General features: G+C 39.0%; 1 protein-coding gene across 2 annotated transcripts in view; it reads right to left on the bottom strand.

Moving 5' to 3' along the window:
• il1rapl1b (interleukin 1 receptor accessory protein-like 1b) overlaps positions 1 to 21,104 on the bottom strand; it is a 214,946-nt gene that overhangs the window by 53,065 nt on the left and 140,777 nt on the right. For both annotated transcript variants that reach the window (XM_058792186.1, XM_058792187.1), the window contains exon 6: positions 19,906 to 19,980. In XM_058792186.1, coding sequence (XP_058648169.1) covers positions 19,906 to 19,980 — 75 coding nt within the window. The remainder of the gene's footprint in view (positions 1 to 19,905; positions 19,981 to 21,104) is intronic.

The following is a 21,104-nucleotide window of genomic DNA, read 5'->3' as shown; positions in this document are numbered from 1 at the left end:
TATAAGACACAAGATGACTTGACCTGAAAGTACTTGTGCATTTTTACAAGAATGAACCGCAATTAGTCGACACTGAGAATTTGATGAATGTTTTACGTTCAACATATTTACCAGGCTTTCATGAATCTATATGCTTAATTCACATAATTCTGATTACAGACTCAATTCTCCACAACCAGATGTCACATTCCAGCTTGTTGGTTTTGTGTTTTCATCCAAATGCATGTCACTCTGTATCACAGATTGCGGGTGTACAGAGATCAATTAAGCCTTTTGTTTTCACAGCAAATGGACCTGCAATTACACACACTCGTTTAAACACAGCAGTGAATATGATGTAGAGCTGAGAAACCCCATTGATGCAAAGGAATCTTAAATCACTGCAGATGGCACGTGTGTGAGTATATGTGTGTGTGGACAGGAATAAAGGAGGATGTGGACTCGTTTAGGAGGATAATCTGTTTCCTGAGCCATTGTCACTAAACGAGACAGAATCTGCTTGTTAAGGGAGGGTTTGGGTCACACATGCTCTCTGAGCCTCTATTTAGCAACACAAAGCCTACAATTATTGCTGTCCATTTGTGGCTTCGCACTGTAATTTAGCTCGGAGAAATCTCCGCCAGTTGCTGCAGCTCACAGTAACAATGGCTCTGTCCTTGAAGGCCCTGTTTCCGGCTAAGATAATGCCATTTGCTTTTCCTTTTTTATGCTGCTGTCACCTCATCTGCTCCGTCTTCTGTATCAGTGCACGATGGCAGCACATAAAGCACCTTGGCCATGAGGCAAAATCCATGATGAAATTATGTTCAACTCCGGGGCAATCAGACACTCCGAGTCGCTTCAGCAATAAGAGCTTGTTGATGGAGCGAGGCGACCCGCAGGACCCCAAAACAAGTCACATACAGAATCAAAGACTAGTGGACTGATCATAAAAGTTTCACAGAAAGCAGGTGTGATCGTGAATTTAAAAAAAATTAACTTGAGCACGACAATAACAGCTTCAATAACCAAATGTGATGAACACATACTGTGTATAAAATACACAGAGGATAAAAATGCACAAGGGTCACTCAATAGAGCGGATGGAGACGTTCTCCAAAGCATTTCATTCTCTGTCTGTAGGAAGTGCTCACACATCGCCCTGTTTGCGCTTCGACTACAGACTGGTCATTCAATTGGGCTTTAAAGCATTAATTTTCCTAAGCACTAGGCAAAAATTAGTAATGACTGGGACATAAATATGTGGTGAAATTTCTCAAGTTTTCTAGTTTAGAATATTTTTTGGTGCGTGTATATATATCTGTATATACTGTATATATATATATATATATATATATCTGAGAAGGGCCCCCTCGGTCCATTCTCAATTGTGTTCCCCCTCGTTTGCGACCGCACCAGTTGCACAAATCAAAGGACTCGTAACATAGAACAAGAAAAGAATTGTTGTTAAATCTCAATGACACGTCACTCTCTTTCAGAGTCAGTCCACAAGTGACACACCTGACCGTCTGCATGTGTTTTACACACCGCATCTCATGTGATCCTGATCATGTGTTTTCACAATGCCTATTTATAAATCTATAGTGTGCAATCTGCACATCATCCTAGCGCTGACATCAAAGAATGAGGAAGATACATTCTCAGTATCATTTAACAGCTCTGCAGCCCTTAGATCACTTCCATCCATCCGTTCTCCAATCCGTTTGTCTTCTGCCGCGAGGATGCTGAAGTGTATCAGGCACAAACACTGCACAAATGGTGCTATGCACTGAGCCAACATTTTATAAAAACTGTAGAAGATGTTGAAGAAAATATTGTAGAAGCAAATTTAAGGAGTTTTGTGTTGATTTTGTGCAGAAGGACCATGGCAATGCACTGCTTTAAGTGGCCACAGCTAATATTAGGCAGACATTTAAACATTTTATGGATTTTTAAAATATCTGAAAGCATCCACCTCCACTAGTACAGCCAGCTGTAGCAGCAAATAACGGTAATTTGTTCTTCATAAATGTCAGGAGCCCCACACGCCACCATCACTGTGCAGCGCCAGCCTCTAGCAAACAGCACAATTCAGCAGATCTTGAGAGAGATGAGGAGAAATGTTCAGACAGCCATGAAAGGTCTGAGAAGACGAGAGATTGGAGGAACTGCCGGAGGAAATGAGAAACAAAACGCAAAGAGAGAGACTGGCGCATCAAGGGATACGATTGGCCGTGATGTCAGAGGGATTAGGGATCTTTCTTAAAAAGAAAACAGATAATCACTTGGAGGAATCAGAAAACTAGGACAGGTAAAGCTCCATATAAAATAGTAATAATAATAAATAAACCCCTCAAAAGAAATAAGCTGGATATAAACCGCTCCAAACCCAGAGAACCAGTGGGAACAAGACTTACGGACATCTGCTGATCAATCACACGCCTTTACAGAAGAAATAAGAGAACAAGAAACAAGTCAACTGTGAGGAAAGTTGAATGGAATCAAAACACAGCCCAAGTCTGAACACAGATTCTGAGAAGTTCCTGTTTCGAACGACCGCGCATCAGAGGCCAGTCAATTCATGATAGTCACACAAAAACATCCTTCAGATCAGCAGAATGTGAGGAGAACCACAGCTACAGACACAAAACCTTTCGTGACTAACCCACCTGTGATGCTCCGGCAGACGCACCAGATTCTGCACTCTTTATCTTATATAAGCACTGCAGAAAATCTCTATGGCTCTCAGCAAGTTTTGTTGTATAATAATAGTATTCTAGTACAGCATATAAACCTTTCAAATATTTCACAAAAACAAATGATTGGTTATTGTTTAAGATATGAGACCCAATTGTAAGGTTCAATCAAATGTTGGGTAACACTTTACAATACGGTGACACTAATATGCATTAATTCATGCTTAACAAATGCACAGATAATCATGAGTTAATGTATAACTCATGAAGAACTAAACCATTTATTAACAATTACTGCATTAGCAACAAATTAACATTCTATATGATTCATAGATTAAGTAATCAATAAATTGTTATTAGTTAAATGTGTCAAAGTATTAATTAAAGCTAATGATTAATTAAAGCAGACAATTGGAAGTTTAAAGGCATGGCTTCGACCCAATGTGGTAATTAACATATCAATTTACTTCATTAGTTAATAAAATAAGTTATTAGGTAATTAATAAATTATGACACATTTAACTAATAACAATTTATTGATTACCTAATCTTTGAATCATATCAAAGTTCATTAGTTTCTGATGCAGTAATAATTAATAAATGGTTTAGTTCATCATGAGTTATACATTAACTCATGATTATCTGTGCATTAGTTAAGCATTATTTAATGCATATTTGTGCACCTGTATTGTAAAGTATTACCAAATGTTGTTTGGGTGACATGCTAAAATCGTAATCAACAAAAACAGAGTGATATTTATCTGGCACAAACCTTTTAAAACTGCAACAACTGATGCCGGATACAACTAGAAAAACACCCTGATTCTGTAATCTGTCAACCCTGGGTAGACGTGGACAATATGAGCAAAGATTTATCACCCATGTCACAAAATATACATTTTTATGGAACTGTATAAAACCACTTCAACATGTCATCTACATATAAATAAATAAATATACATTATATTATATTATATATACAGTGGGGGAAAAAAAAATATTTGATCCCCTGCTGATTTTGTACGTTTGAAATGATCAGTCTATAATTTTAATGGTAGGTTTATTTGAACAGTGAGAGACAGAATAACAACAGAATAATCCAGAAAAAGGTATTTTAAAAAAAGTTATAAATTGATTTGCATTTTAATGAGTCAAATAAATATTTGATCCCTTCGCAAAATATGACTTAGTACTTGGTGGCAAAACCCCTGTTGGCAATCACAGAGCTCAGACGTTTCTTGTAGTTGGCCACCAGGTTTGCACACATCTCAGGAGGGATTCTGTCCCACTTCTCTTTGCAGATCTTCTCCAAGTCATTAAGGTTTCGAGGCTGACGTTTGACAACTCGAACCTTCAGCTCCCTCCACAGATTTTCCATGGAATTAAGGTCTGAAGACTAGCTAGGCCACTCCAGGACCTTAATGTGCTTCTTCTTGAGCCACTCCTTTGTTGCCTTGGCCGTGTGTTTTGGATCATTGTCATGCTGCAATACCCATCCACGACCCATTTTCAATGCCCTGGCCCTGACAGTACACGACCCCGTCCTTCGTCCCTTTGATGCGGTGCAGTTGTCCTGAACCCTTAGCAGAAAAACACCACCAAAGCATAATGTTTCCACCTCCATGTTTGATGGTGGGGATGGTGTTCTTGGGGTCATAGGCAGCATTCCTCCTCCAAACACGACGAGTTGAGTTGATGCCAAAGAGCTGGATTTTGGTCTCATCTGACCACAACACTTTCACCCAGTTCTCCTCTGATTGCTTCTGTGGTCAGGTGTCTTTTATACAGGTAACAAGCTGAGACTCCCTTTAAGAGAGTGCTCCTAATCTCAGCTCTTTACCTGTATAAAAGACACATGGGAGCCAGAAATCTTGCTGATTGATAGGGGATCAAATACTTATTTCACTCAATAAAATGCAAATCAATTTATAACTTTTTTGAAATGCGTTTTTCTGGATTTTTGTTGTTGTTATTCTGTCTCTCACTGTTCAAATAAACCTACCATTAAAATTATAGACTGATCATTTCTTATCAGTGGGCAAATGTACAAAATCAGCAGGGGATCAAATATTTTTTCCCCCACTGTGTATGTATATATATATATATATATATATATATATATATATATATATATATACACACACACACACACACACGCAAACACACAACGTAGAGGTGTGACCTCGGCATTCTGGCCAAATTCGCCCATTGGCCTCTGACCATCATGGCCTCCTAACAATCCCCATATCTGCTGATTGGCTTCATCACTCTGTCTCCTCTCCACCAATAAGCCGGTGTGTGGTGGGCGTTCTGCCGCACTATGGCTGCCGTTGCATCATTCAGGTGGATGCTGCACACTGGTGGTGGATGAGGAGAACCCCCCCCCGCCCCAACCCCCTCACAATGTAAAGCGCTTCGAGTGCCTAGAAAAGCGCTATATAAAATGCAAGGAATTAATTATTATTATTACACATACATACATATTGTATAGGAACACAGTCTCACTATTTATACTAGAATAAGGCACAGAACAGTGTATAAGTAAGAGAACTGGGACACACTTAGCGAGTCTTTTGAATGATTCATTAAAAGAAATAAATCACGAGAGTCATCTGTCTCGTGGACAGTTCTGTAAATAATACGTCTACAGTGAGTGTGATGTCAGGAGTGATTTGGAGGACTACACACCTGTGAAAAGTGCCTCACATTAGCCTTTCACACCTGTAATTCAGAATTCTGCACATGCTCCTTTCCCTACAGTATTTGGTGTTATTATGTGTCAGTGCTGATCTATTTATCTGTCAGCGTCTCACTCTCCCGCCTAAAATCTCATTAAACGAATGTGATGTTAACTCAACTCAATGTGTCCGTCTGAAATTCTGTCAACCCGGTTCACATCTCTGTCATCTCACCAGCGTCCCGCGTTTGGAAAGATGAACCGTCACCGTCCCTGAAGAGACAGCATGTGTTCTGTGTTCAGTGCAGACTGAGAGCAGTGAAACAGCTCAGAAAGAAACGGCAGGCAGAGAGAGATGAGGAGAGGTGTGAGCGAGGACACACAAGTGTAATTGAGTCTCTCAGTGGCCAGAGAGGCTTAAGCCAAGCCGTCGACCTCCATTCATGATCAGTGAGCTGGAGCCATGCAGACACACACAGGAAGTGAGGAAGCATTGAGTGATGAGAGCTTCCTGCTCCGTTCGTCTGCCATCACTGCAGTCACAGAGCAGGATCGCGAGGATCTCTCTTACACTGCCAATATCCGCTCATTTCACTGACTGCCACAGGGATCCAGCTCAGGTAAGGAGTTCAGCATCATGAACATACACAGCATAGACATTTCTGACAGAGAGAGAGAGTTAGAGCTCCACTTTCACAAATCACACACACTGCAAAAAATTCTTGTTTTCTAGTATAAATATCTACAAATTCTGGAATTAAGATGTGTTTACTTGACAAGTAGAATGACTTAAGATATTATGTCTTGTTTTCTGAAAAAAGTATCCAAATTTTGTTAGTTTTTGCTTAAAACCATCAAAAATATCTGCCAAAGGGGTAAGAAAAATAATCTTGCTTAGGCTTTGAATTAAGATTATTTTTCATACTCCATTGGCAGATATTTTTGCTTGTTTTAAGCAAAAACTAACAATATTTGGATAATATTGTCAGAAAACAAGACAAAATATCTTAAGTCGTTTTACTTGTCAAGTAAATGCATCATGATTCAAGAATTTTTAGACAAAAACACTAAGGAAGAAAATCATTTTTTTGCAGTGCATGCTGGTTCAGCTCTAAACCCTGAGAGACACACAAAGTGAGTCGTTTACAAGTCTACAACTCAAGAGCAAGTCATGTTTATGTTCTCAGACTGCGAACAGTCACTGGATTTGCCTCAGTTTGAGTGGGTTTCATGCCATCAAAGAGTTTCATTTGGTAATCTAAGGCTAAATGAAACATGGCTAGAAGACAGCTGCAGTGCAGCAGTCCTCAATGAAACAGCCCCTCCTAACATAAATTTTACAAGTGTCTGCAGGACTGTTAGGAGAGGTGGAGGTGTAGCTGCTCTATTTAAAGATGTTTATCAATACAAGCAAGTGATATTTGGTCAGTACTTGTCTTTTGAATATCTAGGTATTGTGCTGAAAGGTGCTCCACGTATTCTGTTTATCATTATTTACAGGCCTCCAAAATACTCTCTAGCCTTTGTTGAAGAGTTCACAGAACTGTTATCAATGATTTCCTCAAAGTTTGACTGTTTTGCTATTGCATGGGATTTTAATATTCATATAGATAATGCAGAAATCAAAACCACAAAATAAATTATAACTGTTTTAAACACTTTTGACCTGATTCAGCATGTGCGTGGACCCACACACAATCGTGGACACACTCTAGATTTACTCATCAGTAGAAGTCTAAAGATTTCATCTATTGTTATTAAGGGTGTAGCACTATCTGATCACTTCTGTATTTTCTTTGATATATTGATCTCTGTTACCACTGAATTTAGATCTGTCTCTGTCAGAAAGAGATGCATTAATGAGAACACTAGTGCGCTATTTATGGAGGCTATATCTTTAACAGCAAGCATTTCTACAGACTCTGTTGATCTTCTCCTGGATTCATTTAACTCAAAAGTTAAGAATGTTATTGATGATATTGCTCCCGTGAAAGTCTGCAAGAAGAATGGCAGACAAAATGCACCTTGGAGAAAATCAACAGCAGTTCAGAGTATGAAAAGACAATGCAGAACAGCTGAGCTGATGTGGCAGAAGACGAAACTCGAAATTCACTATAGCATCTATAAAGACAGCCTTCATGCTTTCAATGTGGAACTAGCCACAGCTAGACAGAACTTCTTCTCAAACCTTATAAACAGTAACTTAAACAACTCTCGCACTCTTTTTGCTACTGTTGAGAGACTGACAAACCCCCCAAATCAGATTCCCAGTGAAATGCTCTCTGATAGCAAATGCAATGAGTTTGCTTACTTCTTTTCTGAGAAGATCAATAATATCAGAAAGGCGATTGGCACATCCTCTAGTTATGCAGAGGTCACACAGATTCGACCACAATTTCAAAAAGAAGTAACTATGTCTGTTTTTGATGCAATTGATAGAAACAGTACAGCTCCTTAAATCGTCAACCTGCTATCTTGACACACTTCACACATCTTGTTTCAAAAGTGCGCTTAACTGTTTAGAAGCAGATCTCTTAGAAGTGGTGAACGCCTCACTTATTTCTGGCACTTTTCCAAACTCCCTGAAAACTGCAGTTGTTAAGCCCCTTCTGAAAAAGTGCAATCTTGATAACACCATGTTGAGCAACTACAGACCAATATCAAATCTTCCTTTCATAGGTAAGATTATTGAAAAGGTAGTTTTTAATCAGCTGAACAACTACTTAAACTCAAAGGGATACCTGGACAGTTTTCAATCTGGTTTCCGAGCACATCACAGCACAGAGACAGTACTCATTAAGATAATAAATTATATTCGCTTTAATTCTGATTCTGGCAAAATATCAGTGCTGGTAGTACTAGATCTTAGTGCTGCGTTGACACTGTCGATCATAACATACTTCTCAAACTGGGTCGGGCTTTCTGGGATGGTGCTCAAATGGTTCAGGTCATACTTAGAAGGGAGATGTTATTATAAGAGAGCATAAGTCTAAGTGGACATCCATGACATGCGGAATCCCACAAGGCTCAATTCTTGCACCGCTCTTGTTTAGCCTGTATATGCGAAGTATTTGACTAAGTCAAATAATGAGACAGAACCAAATTGTCTATCACAGCTATGCTGATGATACCCAGATTTACCTAGCCTTATCTCCAAATGACTCCCTCTGCCAATGCATTGATGAAATTAACAGTTGGATGTTAATTTGATGATATGGCCACAGCCATATCACCCTGCAGCCCAAGACCGGTTGCCCATGGAAGCTAAGCAGGGCTGAGCCTGGTCAGTACCTGGATGGGAGACCTCCTGGGAAAACTAGGTTGCTGTTGGAAGAGGTGTTAGTGAGGCCAGCAGGGGGTGCTCACCCTGCAGTCTGTGTGGGTCCTAACGCCCCAGTATAGTGACGGGGACACTATACTGTAAAAAAGCACCGTCTTGCGGATGAGATGTTAAACCGAGGTCCTGACTCTCTGTGGTCATTAAAAATCCCATGACACTCATCGTAAAGAGTAGGGGTGTAACCCCGGTGTCCTGGCCAAATTCCCTCCACTGGCCCTTGTCTATAATGGCTTCCCAATAATCCCCATCCACTTGATTGGCTCTATGACACTCTCTCCTCTCCACCTGTAGCTGGTGTGTGGTGAGCGCACTGGCGCCGTTGTCCTGTGGCTGCCGTCGCATCATCCAAGTGGATGCTGCACACTGGTGGTGGTTGAGGAGAGACCCCCCACATGATTGTAAAGCGCTTTGGGTGTATTGCAATACACATTAAAGCGCTATATAAATGCCTCATTCGTTCACTCATTCATCCATGTGTCAGAATTTCTTCAGTTAAACAAGGAGAAAACTGAAGTCATTGCATTTGGAAACAAAGATGAAGTTCTCAAGGTGAATGCATACCTTGACTCTAGGGGTCAAACAACTAAAAATCAAGTCAAAAATCTTGGGGTGATTCTGGAGACAGACCTTAGTTTTAGTAGTCATGTCAAATCAGTAACTAAATCAGCATACTATCATCTCAAAAACATTGCAAGAATTAGATGTTTTGTTTCCAGTCAAGACTTGGAGAAACTTGTTCATGCCTTTATCACCACCAGGATGGACTATTGTAATGGTCTCCTTCCAAAGAAGACCATTAGACAGCTGCAGCTCATCCAGAACGCTGCTGCCAGGATTCTGACTAGAACCAGAAAATCTGAGCACATCACACCAGTCGTCAGGACCTTACGCTGGCTTCCAGTTACATTTAGGATTGATTTTAAAGTTCTTTTACTCGTTTACAAATCACTCAATGACCTAAGACCTAAATACATTGCAGATATTCTCACTGAATATAAACCTAACAGACCACTCAGATCATTAGGATCGACTCAGTCAGTCAGTTAGAAATACCAAGGGTTCACACAAAACAAGGGGAATCTGCTTTTAGCTATTATGCCTCCCGCAGTTGGATCCAGCTTCCAGAAGAGATCAGATGTGCTGAAACATTAGCCACATTTAAATCCAGACTCAAAACTCATCTGTTTAGCTGTGCATTTGTTGAATGAGCACTGTGCTACGTCCGAACTGACTGCACTGTATTTTATGTATAATCATTTTCTATTCTTAACTGTTTTAAATTCATTTTAAATAATTTTTTATATCATCAAGTTTATACAGAAGGGTAAAGTAAGTGCTGTGATGGTAAAGAGAATGTGGGCAAAGAAAGACAAATTTGTTGGTTAATCAGTTGAAAGTAGGACCTCTGAGTTCCATTTGTTTGGTTCATGATGGTCAAAGTAAGTAGGGGGTGAAGTGTTTTGGAAGGTTTTTTCACTTGAGAAAGCTTCAGAATGTTTGTTTTTAAATTCCTTGTTTTTATTGTTGTGATTATTATTATTATTTTTTTTAATTCCTTGTTTTTATTGTTGTGATTATCATTTTTAATGACTGTTTTACTTCCTTTTATGTAAATCACTTTGAATTACCACTGTGTAAGAAATGTGCTATATAAATAACTTGCCTTGCCTTGCCTGCATATTAATCCAGATACATTTGAAAACGTCATTTTCATTTTAAAAAGCTCTCCATCCACACTAGCATTTTCAAATGTTTTCCAAAAGTTTCTCATGCACACTGAAACGTCAGAAAACGTTAAATTTGCTTTACTGTGCATGCGTAAAGCATCAAAAAAGACCACCAAGACACACACTGAACAGACATCATGCGTGTTCATTTTATTTAGAAAAATCTCTCAGCATTCACTGACGCGTCCCTCACTCACGACTGTATGTCTAATCTAAAATGCAACTGCCCTCATGTTTCGCAGCAAACAGCAATCGCAAGTAAATTTTCTGTCATCTTTGCAGGACTGTGATATGAAGAGTGTACAAAATAACACATCCGTAGCAACAGTGTGAAAGTGAATAGCATAGTCATTGTTTTCAAAAGCCTCTGTTTTCAAGTGTTTTCAAATTTATCCACTCTGGAGAGTGTTTTCAAAAAGCTTTTATTTTGTTTTCCTTGACAAAAAACACCATCTCAGTGTGAACACAAGGCCAAAACGAAGAGAAAAACATGCGTTTTCAAACAAAAACGTACTTCTGTAAACAGTACTTCTGGATGGATGGATGGACTAGTAGTTCTGCTACACACTTCACACTCGTTTCTTTGCTGTTGTTTTGAAAGCACTGTGTTTTTATTTAAATGAGGAAACTTTCTGTAATGCTGGTCTGCTATTGTGATATGATCGATGTCAGATGTAAAAACGAGCTGCGCTTGGTCTGTGGATTTTGACGTTTCTACAAATATTACAATCTCCAAGTAGTTATTAAACCTCTAAAATGAACTGTGATACCCCAACAGTAGTTTACACACACTTAACTCATCAAAACATGTTCATCTTCTGTTCAATATGGCAGAGAGATGCTTTGTTCCCAGGGAAAACAGCTCTAGAGATCAGCATGAGAACTCTCTACTCGATAAGTGAATTTGAATTGACTGGTGTGGACTGGAGCGGCTCAAGAGGAAGATGATTTGATTCTGATTCCTGCAGTGACCATTACGCTATAGGATTTCTGAAAAATGAAAAGTACAAATCAACAGCTCATCCATTTTCACGGAAAGCTATCGTCATTCCCAATCAATACTAACAGGCTCACAGGATCCTGCACGCAACAGCACACAAAAAGAGAAATAAAAGCGATTTGGAGACGTCGCGCTCACGTTCAGTGCCGAATCCATTTCAAAGAGATGAAGACGAGTTAACCACATTTAAGAGCTCGAATCCTCAACTTTAACAGACAGGACAGCATAGAATAGTGATAATTCAGGGATCGACAGTAACCTAATTCATATTTACTTTCAGAATGAAAGGTATTAAAAGGTTTAGCAGTTTCAATGCATGTACAGTCTATGTACAGTCCCCAAACGTAAAACCAAAGCACAAATAACATCTGCATGCAAATAAATCTCCAGCTATTAAAGGTTTCTGGTGTCTGGACAGTCTGACCAGTATCATCGATTCAGTATGATGTAGAATTGTATTATCTGAGGGAATCTTGCTGGCCATTTATTTAGCGTGGAACTCCTGCCCGGTTACTCAAGAAGGCTGGGCTGAATACAGATAAGACTTCCTTAGACTAACGATAAGCATTCTCTAATTGAGAGAAATGATGTAATATCGATCTTCCGTACAGCCCCACGGCCGTGACATTTACCAAAGCGGCAGCGGTCGACTGCAGAGGGACGGAAAATGGCACGGTTTGTCAGAGCATCGACACGAGCAAACCTGCAGCTTTTGCACTATTACATAATTATTAGTCTTGAACCGGTTCTGTGTACTAGAACATGAAAGCTGGCTGACATACAATGCAGAAAAGAGAGTTGCAATATTCACTTTTAAATCATACATTCACTGTAAATCATGCTGACATTTATGATGAAATATTAATTCAGATTGCCAAAGTTTGACAAATATTTTCTTTTTCATATATTTTACAATAAAATTCTTTATCGATTAAAAACACTGATAATTTTGCATTTAATGCACATCCCCGTGCATTCAAAGACCCCTGAACAAAAAAACTCAAAATACAAGTAAATCAGATTTCCCAGAAATATTAGTGCTCGAAATCTTCTTTCTTGCATTTATTTGCATACAGAATTGTAATATCTACATGCTGATTTGCAAATGCCCAGAAGAACAGACCAGTGTCAGTTTCAAAAGGCAAATGTTCTATTAATGTTCTTCTGGGTTTTAACACTGTAACCTCTTATCACATCGTGCTTTAAAAGCATTCCAGTTCATACGGCCTGAGCGATCTGAAGCAGAACTTCATCTGTAAAATGCAAAACTAGTCCATCCAATCCTCTGGTGACCCACTTGCCAAAAGCGTTCTCGTCGAGTCTCTGACAGTCGTGCTTGCCCATTGTTTTGGATCCTCAAGTGGTGCATTCAGATGGAAATGAAAGGCTGGTGGTGCTGCCATTTAGAAAGTGAGTCACGCAGTGCTCGATGGCCATCTCTCGTGCCCTGATGTCAGATCTCATAGCTGAAACTGCATGTCAGGAGTCCTGGGTTACAGAAAGGAACCACTGGAGCTGTTTGAGGTTTATTATAACAGGGAAAGAAAGAGATCTCACATATATAACCACACACAAGAAAACAGTGTGCAAACAGCTGTAAAAGCCTCACTTTGTTTAGCCGTGTTCGTGTGAGCAGCTCACGAAACTCACAATGCCAGACAGCCAATATGGCCAATAACAAAATGGGTAAAACTGCCAGTGATAAATGACCTAATATGGCTTGCGACAACAGGCCAAATGAATCAAAAGTCACCAGCATTTTGAAACATTTTGTTACCAAACTTATCAGGCACCTTCAAAACATGAACTGGAGGACACTTATCCACTTAACTTGACCAGTTTCATTACTTACAGACATTTTTTGAGAATTATAAGCATAAAATCTAGCATTAAATGACCAGCAGGTGGCGCTCAGGAGGTCTCAGGTCATGCTGCTGATGTTTCTACACCAGTCGGTTCAAGAGTCTTGAACAGAAACAGGTGAAATTGAAAACTGTCACCAGGAATGTTTTTGTCGCTCTTCCCAATCAATCTGGCAAATTTCACAACTGTCGTCCAAGTGTTTCTGGGCAGCCATAGACTTCAACAGCAGAAGAACAACAATCAAACTAACAGATGGTGCTTGGCATCTAATGAAGGTGTGGGAATATTGGAATAAATATAGTCCGAGAGAAAAGGAAAAAGACACATCTGAATTTACTGCTCCTGTCCTACCTCAGACAAACCTGGTTTTGCTAATTTCTGTGGGAAATACTGTACTTTAAATGATGGGAAGATGACACATACACTGCAGGTTCATTTCACATTATTATTAAAACATTGTGTATATGAAGATTATTCATGACTATCAGGCCAGAAAACATCAGTTCACACACACACACACACAGATATATATATACAGTATACAGTGAGGAAAATAAGTATTTGAACACCCTGCTATTTTGCAAGTTCTACCACTTAGAAATCATGGAGGGGTCTGAAATTGTCATCGTAGGTGCATGTCCACTGTGAGAGACATAATCTAAAAAAAATCCAGAAATCACAATGTATGATTTTTTAACTATTTATTTGTATGATACAGCTGCAAATAAGTATTTGAACACCTGAGAAAATCAATGTTAATATTTGGTACAGTAGCCTTTGTTTGCAATTACAGAGGTGAAACGTTTCCTGTAGTTTTTCACCAGGTTTGCACACACTGCAGGAGGGATTTTGGCCTCCTCCACACAGATCTTCTCTAGATCAGTCAGGTTTCTGGCCTGTCGCTGAGAAACACGGAGTTTGAGCTCCTCCAAAGATTCTCTATTGGGTTTAGGTCTGGAGACTGGCTAGGCCACGCCAGAACCTTGATATGCTTCTTACAGAGCCACTCCTTGGTTATCCTGGCTGTGTGCTTCGGGTCATTGTCATGTTGGAAGACCCAGCCTCGACCCATCTTCAATGCTCTAACTGAGGGAAGGAGGTTGTTCCCCAAAATCTCGCAATACATGGCCCCGGTCATCCTCTCCTTAATACAGTGCAGTCGCCCTGTCCCATGTGCAGAAAAACACCCCCAAAGCATGATGCTAGCACCCCCATGCTTCACAGTAGGGATGGTGTTCTTGGGATGGTACTCATCATTCTTCTTCTTCCAAACACGTTTACATTTACATTTACATTTATGCATTTAGCAGACGCTTTTATCCAAAGCGACTTACATTGCATTCAAGTTACAGTTTTTTTTACATTTTATCAGCTCTTGCTTTCCCTGGGAATCGAACCCATGATCTTGGCGTTGCTAGCGCCATGCTCTACTATTTGAGCTACAGAGCATAATTTAGTGGAATTATGACCAAAAAGTTCTATTTTGGTCTCATCTGACCACATGACTTTCTCCCATGACTCCTCTGGATCATCCAAATGGTCATTGGCAAACTTAAGTCGGGCCTGGACATGTGCTGGTTTAAGCAGGGGAACCTTCCGTGCCATGCATGATTTCAAACCATGACGTCTTAGTGTATTACCAACAGTAACCTTGGAAACGGTGGTCCCGGCTCTTTTCAGGTCATTGACCAGCTCCTCCCGTGTAGTTCTGGGCTGATTTCTCACCTTTCTTAGGATCATTGAGACCCCACGAGGTGAGATCTTGCATGGAGCCCCAGTCCAAGGGAGATTTACAGTCATGTTTAGCTTCTTCCATTTTCTAATGATTGCTCCAACAGTGGACCTTTTTTCACCAAGCTGCTTGGCAATTTCCCCGTAGCCCTTTCCAGCCTTGTGGAGGTGTACAATTTTGTCTCTAGTGTCTTTGGACAGCTCTTTGGTTTTGGCCATGTTAGTAGTTGGATTCTTACTGATTGTATGGGGTGGACAGGTGTCTTTATGCAGCTAACGACCTCAAACAGGTGCATCAAATTTAGGATAATAAATGGAGTGGAGGTGGACATTTTAAAGGCAGACTAACAGGTCTTTGAGGGTCAGAATTCAAGCTGATAGACAGGTGTTCAAATACTTATTTGCAGCTGTATCATACAAATAAATAGTTAAAAAATCATACATTGTGATTTCTGGATTGTTTTTTTTAGATTATGTCTCTCACAGTGGACATGCACCTACGATGACAATTTCAGACCCCTCCATGATTTCTAAGTGGTAGAACTTGCAAAATAGCAGGGTTTTCAAATACTTATTTTCCTCAATGAATATATATACAGGTGCATTTCAATGAATTAGAATGTCATAGAAAAGTTCATTTATTTCAGTAATTCAACTCAAATTGTGAAACTCATGTATTAAATAAATTCAATGCACACAGACTGAAGTAGTTTAAGTCTTTGGTTCTTTTAATTGCAATGATTTTGGCCCACATTTAACAAAAACCCACCAATCTCAACAAATTAGAATACTTCATAAGACCAATAAAAAAAACATTTTTAGTGAATTGTTGGCCTTCTGGAAAGTATGTTCATTTACTGTATATGTACTCAATACTTGGTAGGGGCTCCTTTTGCTTTAATTACTGCCTCAGTTCGGCGTGGCATGGAGGTGATCAGTTTGTGGCACTGCTGAGGTGGTATGGAAGCCCAGGTTTCTTTGACAGTGGCCTTCAGCTCATCTGCATTTTTTGGTCTCTTGTTTCTCATTTTCCTCTTGAGAATACCCCATAGATTCTCTATAGGGTTCAGGTCTGGTGAGTTTGCTGGCCAGTCAAGCACACCAACACCATGGTCATTTAATCAACTTTTGGTGCTTTTGGCAGTGTGGGCAGGTGCCAAATCCTGCTGGAAAATGAAATCAGTATCTTTAAAAAGCTGGTCAGCAGAATGAAGCATAAAATGCTCCAAAATTTCTTTGTAAACGGGTGCAGTGACTTTGCTTTTCAAAAAAAACAATGGACCAACACCAGCAGTGTTAAAATTTTTTGATTAATCGCATGCGTTAACGCGTTAACATTGACACCCCTAATATATATATATATATATATATATATATATATATATTGTTTCTTTCTCATAGGTGTTACTCTGATCAACTGCCTTTTACAATGCAGAAGCCACAAATCACATCCTGAAATAGCACAAACCCATCCACCACATACATCTGAGCTCGTCATTCATTACTTTGGAAGAACAGTTCAAAACAACAATGCAAACAATGTCTGATCTGCAGATGAAAACCACAGAAAAATGATACACTCACACACACACACTGTTTGGTTGAAACAGATCTTTCACCAATGAAACCGATCTCTCTGAAACTTCAGCAGCTACTAACCTGAATAATTCATCCAAAAAAACATCCTTAAACTGACATCTTAATTTTCAGAAAGACTCAGTTCTGCATCTTACGGATATGTCAAGATTCCGTGTCATGTGACCAACAACATGTGATTTCAACATCTGCATCTCAAAGATCTTCAGTATTAAAAGCACAAACTCCACGACATCCACCCGCACTCTATTATTCAATCCTGGATGGAGTTCAAAGATTCACAACTTACAGTTCAATTAATGTAGTAACACATCTGCTTAATTACTGACATTATATTTGCCCTCCAGTTTTTTTTTCTCTGTTATCCAAACATCATGGAGTTTTTCGTTCCTTACCAAGTTGCTTTTGGCTTTCACACTAGAGATTTTATGTACTATGTAGAATGTGTTGTGCATAAATATTATGCCACGACTTTTGATGAACTCCTCAGTTAATCTGCTTAGGTTTGAGTGATGTGATCGACATTTTAACCCTGTCGTTTATATGCATCATTTAACCACCGCAGTGATACACATCACTAAATAGTAAGTAGGCTAGTAATTAGTAACTACACCGAATTACTATACATTGATCAAAACTTCATAATTTCCCATATTACCACATAACACATTAATAACTCAAATTAATGAACAATTTAATAACAAATTATACAACTACTGTGTGTCCAACTTTACCTGCATACATACATCACACTCAGATAAAGTGAAATAAACTATATAGCAGATCTCGACTACTTCATTGTTTATATTGTGGCAAAATGTAAACTATATTATTGCATAGCTCTATTCTGATAGCTGCCTGCTATAAGACATAGCAATATTAAGATATTATAAACACTAACATTGTGAATTTCTATAAAGCTGCTTTGCAACCATGTGTAATATGTGTATGTGTATTAGGAAAGCACTACACTCGACTGTGACTCCACAGAGAACATCATCCAGAGAATCAGAGAATCCCATGAGCCCCAGCTTCTCAAAGCATCACACCATAATAGCTGATTTGCATTGCATTTCTAGTCTAGTCTTTCAGCAATTGTGGTTAGTGGGTTATTTCCATGAGTCTGCAGCGATCTGAGCCAGTTAGTCTTTGTGAAGAGCATCATTCATGTTCACTCATTCGAGTCGGCATCTCTGACACTCATTTAGCCATAAACGACCATGAAATGTGGCACATAAAAGCTCTATTGTTTTACAAAGGTGTGATTCTGACACATTACACAGGTGATCAAACACAGCACAATCATTTCAGCGCAGCACTGTAAGCCAGGCACACACACACACACACACACACACACACACACGCGCGCGCGCACACACATGTGCACACACACACACAAGGCAAGGCAAGTTTATTTATATAGCACATTTCATACACAGTAGTAATTCAAAGTACTTTACATAAAAGGACATGAAATAGTCATTAAATAACAATAATAATCACAACAATAAAAACAAGGAATTAAAAAAACAAAATCACTACAATAAAAACAAAATTATATAAAAATTGATTTAAAAAGAATTTAAAACAGTTAAGAATAGAAAATGATTATACATAGTGCAATCAGCTCGGACGTAGCACAGTGCTTATTTAACAAATGCACAGCTAAACAGATGAGTTTTGAGTCTGGATTTAAATGTGACTAATGTTTTAGCACATCTGATCTCTTCTGGAAGCTGGATCCAACTGCGGGAGGCATAATAGCTAAAAGCGGACTCCCCTTGTTTTGTGTGAACCCTTGGTATTTCTAACTGACTGACTGAGTCGATCCTAATGATCTGAGTGGTCTGTTAGGTTTATATTCAGTGAGCATATCTCCAATGTATTTAGGTCCTAGGCCATTGAGTGATTTATAAATGAGTAAAAGTACTTTAAAATCAATCCTAAATGTAACTGGAAGCCAGTGTAAGGACCTGACGACTGGTGTGATGTGCTCAGATTTTCTGGTTCTAGTCAGAATCCTGGCAGCAGCGTTCTGGATGAGCTGCAGCTGTCTAATGGTCTTCTTTGGAAGGAGACCATTACAATAGTCCATCCTGCTGGTGATAAAGGCATGAACAAGTTTCTCCAAGTCTTGACTGGAAACAAAACATCTAATTCTTGCAATGTTTTTGAGATGATAGTATGCTGATTTAGTTACTGCTTTGACATGACTACTAAAACTAAGGTCTGTCTCCAGAATCACCCCAAGATTCTTGACTTGGTTTTTAGTTGTTTGACCCCTAGAGTCAAGGTATGCATTCACCTTGAGAAGAAAGTTCTGGCACATCCAGCTGTTAATTTCATCAATGCATTGGCAGAGGGAGTCAATGGGGCTGTAGTCATTTGGAGATAAGGCTAAGTAAATCTGGGTATCATCAGCATAGCTGTGATAGGCGATTTGGTTCTTTCTCATTATTTGACTTAGTGGGAGCATATACAGGCATAAGAAGAGTGGTGAAAAAATTGAGCCTTGTGGGACTCCGCATGTCATGGACGTCCACTTAGACTTATGCTCTCCTATACTCACATAATAACCTCTCCCTTCTAAGTATGACCTGAACCATTCGAGTACCATCCCAGAAAGCCCGACCCAGTTTTCCAGTCTCTCTAGAAGTATGTTATGATCAACAGTGTCAAACGCAGCACTAAGATCTAGTAGTACCAGCACTGATATTTTGCCAGAATCAGAATTGAAGCGAATACCATTTATTATCTTAATAAATGATTAATTTATTACTCTCACACACACACACACACACACACACACACACACGCACACACGAGCAAACGCACACGCACACGCACACACACACACACACACACACACACACACACACACATGTTCGTTTTTGTGAAAAGTGGGGACATTCCATAGGCATAATGGTTTTTATACTGTACTTACTGTATGTGCTATTGCCCTACACCAACCCTACACCTAAACCTACCCCTTACAGGAGACTTTGTGCTATTTCAGATTTTCAATACACTCCATTCTGTGTGATTTATAAGCGTTTTGAAAAGTGGGGACATGGGGTAATGTCCTGAAAAGTCACCTTCTCCTTCTCCTCATAATACCTGTCATACCCTTGTCATTATACAAATTGATGTCCTCATTTGTCAGAAAAACACGCATACACACACACACACACACACACACAGACACACACACACACACACTCACACAGCACAATGCATTACTGTAAGATCCCTCAGACAGTTACGTAATATCGGTCCATAATAAATGCTGTTCTCACCCAGCTGCATCTCCATGACGCTCATCTTATTTTCAGACGGGTAGAGGATCTTGGGAGGCTTGTCAGTTAGCGGTGCTGTGCGAGAAAACAAACAACAAAGCAAATGATTAGTTGCATGTTAATGCTGTCCATCTGTCTTTGATTGAGCTGATGAATTACACATTAAATCCTAAACGACAATGATTCGGCGGGATATGAACTGTTTTTGACATGTATAGTATATCAACAAAAATGGAATAAATCACCTTTGGAATGTAATTTGAAGCATCATATACAGATTGTATTATGTAACTCCATATTCCACCCAGTCTGACAACCTCGTTCTCTCATCTGAGGTCACATACTTTATTTGGACTTTTTCTGTTCTCTGATGATGCATTTCAATTAACAAACATGACCTTGTGCATTGGTAATAATCACATACCGATCTAAGCAATGATAAAATTACCATTATAGTATAGCATTAAATTTTATATCTGCTATTCCACTATCTTGTTAAACATGAATCAATATTAGCATGTAAAAGCTTCAAATAAATGGACACATCAGAAATGATTCATCGTCTTTTCCCACTAGTGAAAGTGATGTCTATGTTTTTCTATAATTAGACATAATGCCTACAAAAATCAATATTATGTAAACTTTTAATTTATATTTTTGATTTCTGCCTTTCTAGGCCTATACATTGATTCACATAATTCACACTTTTTGTTAACTGTCTTACACAAATGACTGTATCTAAATGAATAAGTGGATAGAAATAAAACATAAATACACAACAGACCCAAATACAATTAGACACACCAGTTTTTACAGTTTTTTTCAACTGCTTGCATACAAAATCTTTCCTTGTCACACAATTTCTGAAAGCTGTCACTCAAACAGCAGAAGCACACACCAAATCTGCAAAACCATACACTGATTCTCAGACTTTGACTCAGTTTTTGCAAAACACAACACACAACACAACACACTCTCTTTAACAGACACAAATATAACAGGAATTAATATTATGGCAAAGGTGTTTGCTTTTGAGATGTGTTTGTGATGTTTTGAATGCAGTGCTTCATTTTGCAAGAAATGTGAGGCATTTTGCATTTTGTGTGCAATTCTTGGATTTGTGTGTAAAGTTTTAGAAAACAAAAAGAGGTAAAGTTTTGAAAATGTGTGTAAACAGTTAAAAAAATGTAAACATTTGA

The sequence above is a fragment of the Onychostoma macrolepis genome, chromosome 11 (genome assembly GCF_012432095.1).
Source record: "Onychostoma macrolepis isolate SWU-2019 chromosome 11, ASM1243209v1, whole genome shotgun sequence".
Classification (NCBI taxonomy): Eukaryota; Metazoa; Chordata; class Actinopteri; order Cypriniformes; family Cyprinidae; genus Onychostoma; species Onychostoma macrolepis.
The sequence above is the reverse complement of the archived record's forward strand: the minus strand, read 5'-3'. Positions and strand labels throughout refer to the sequence as shown.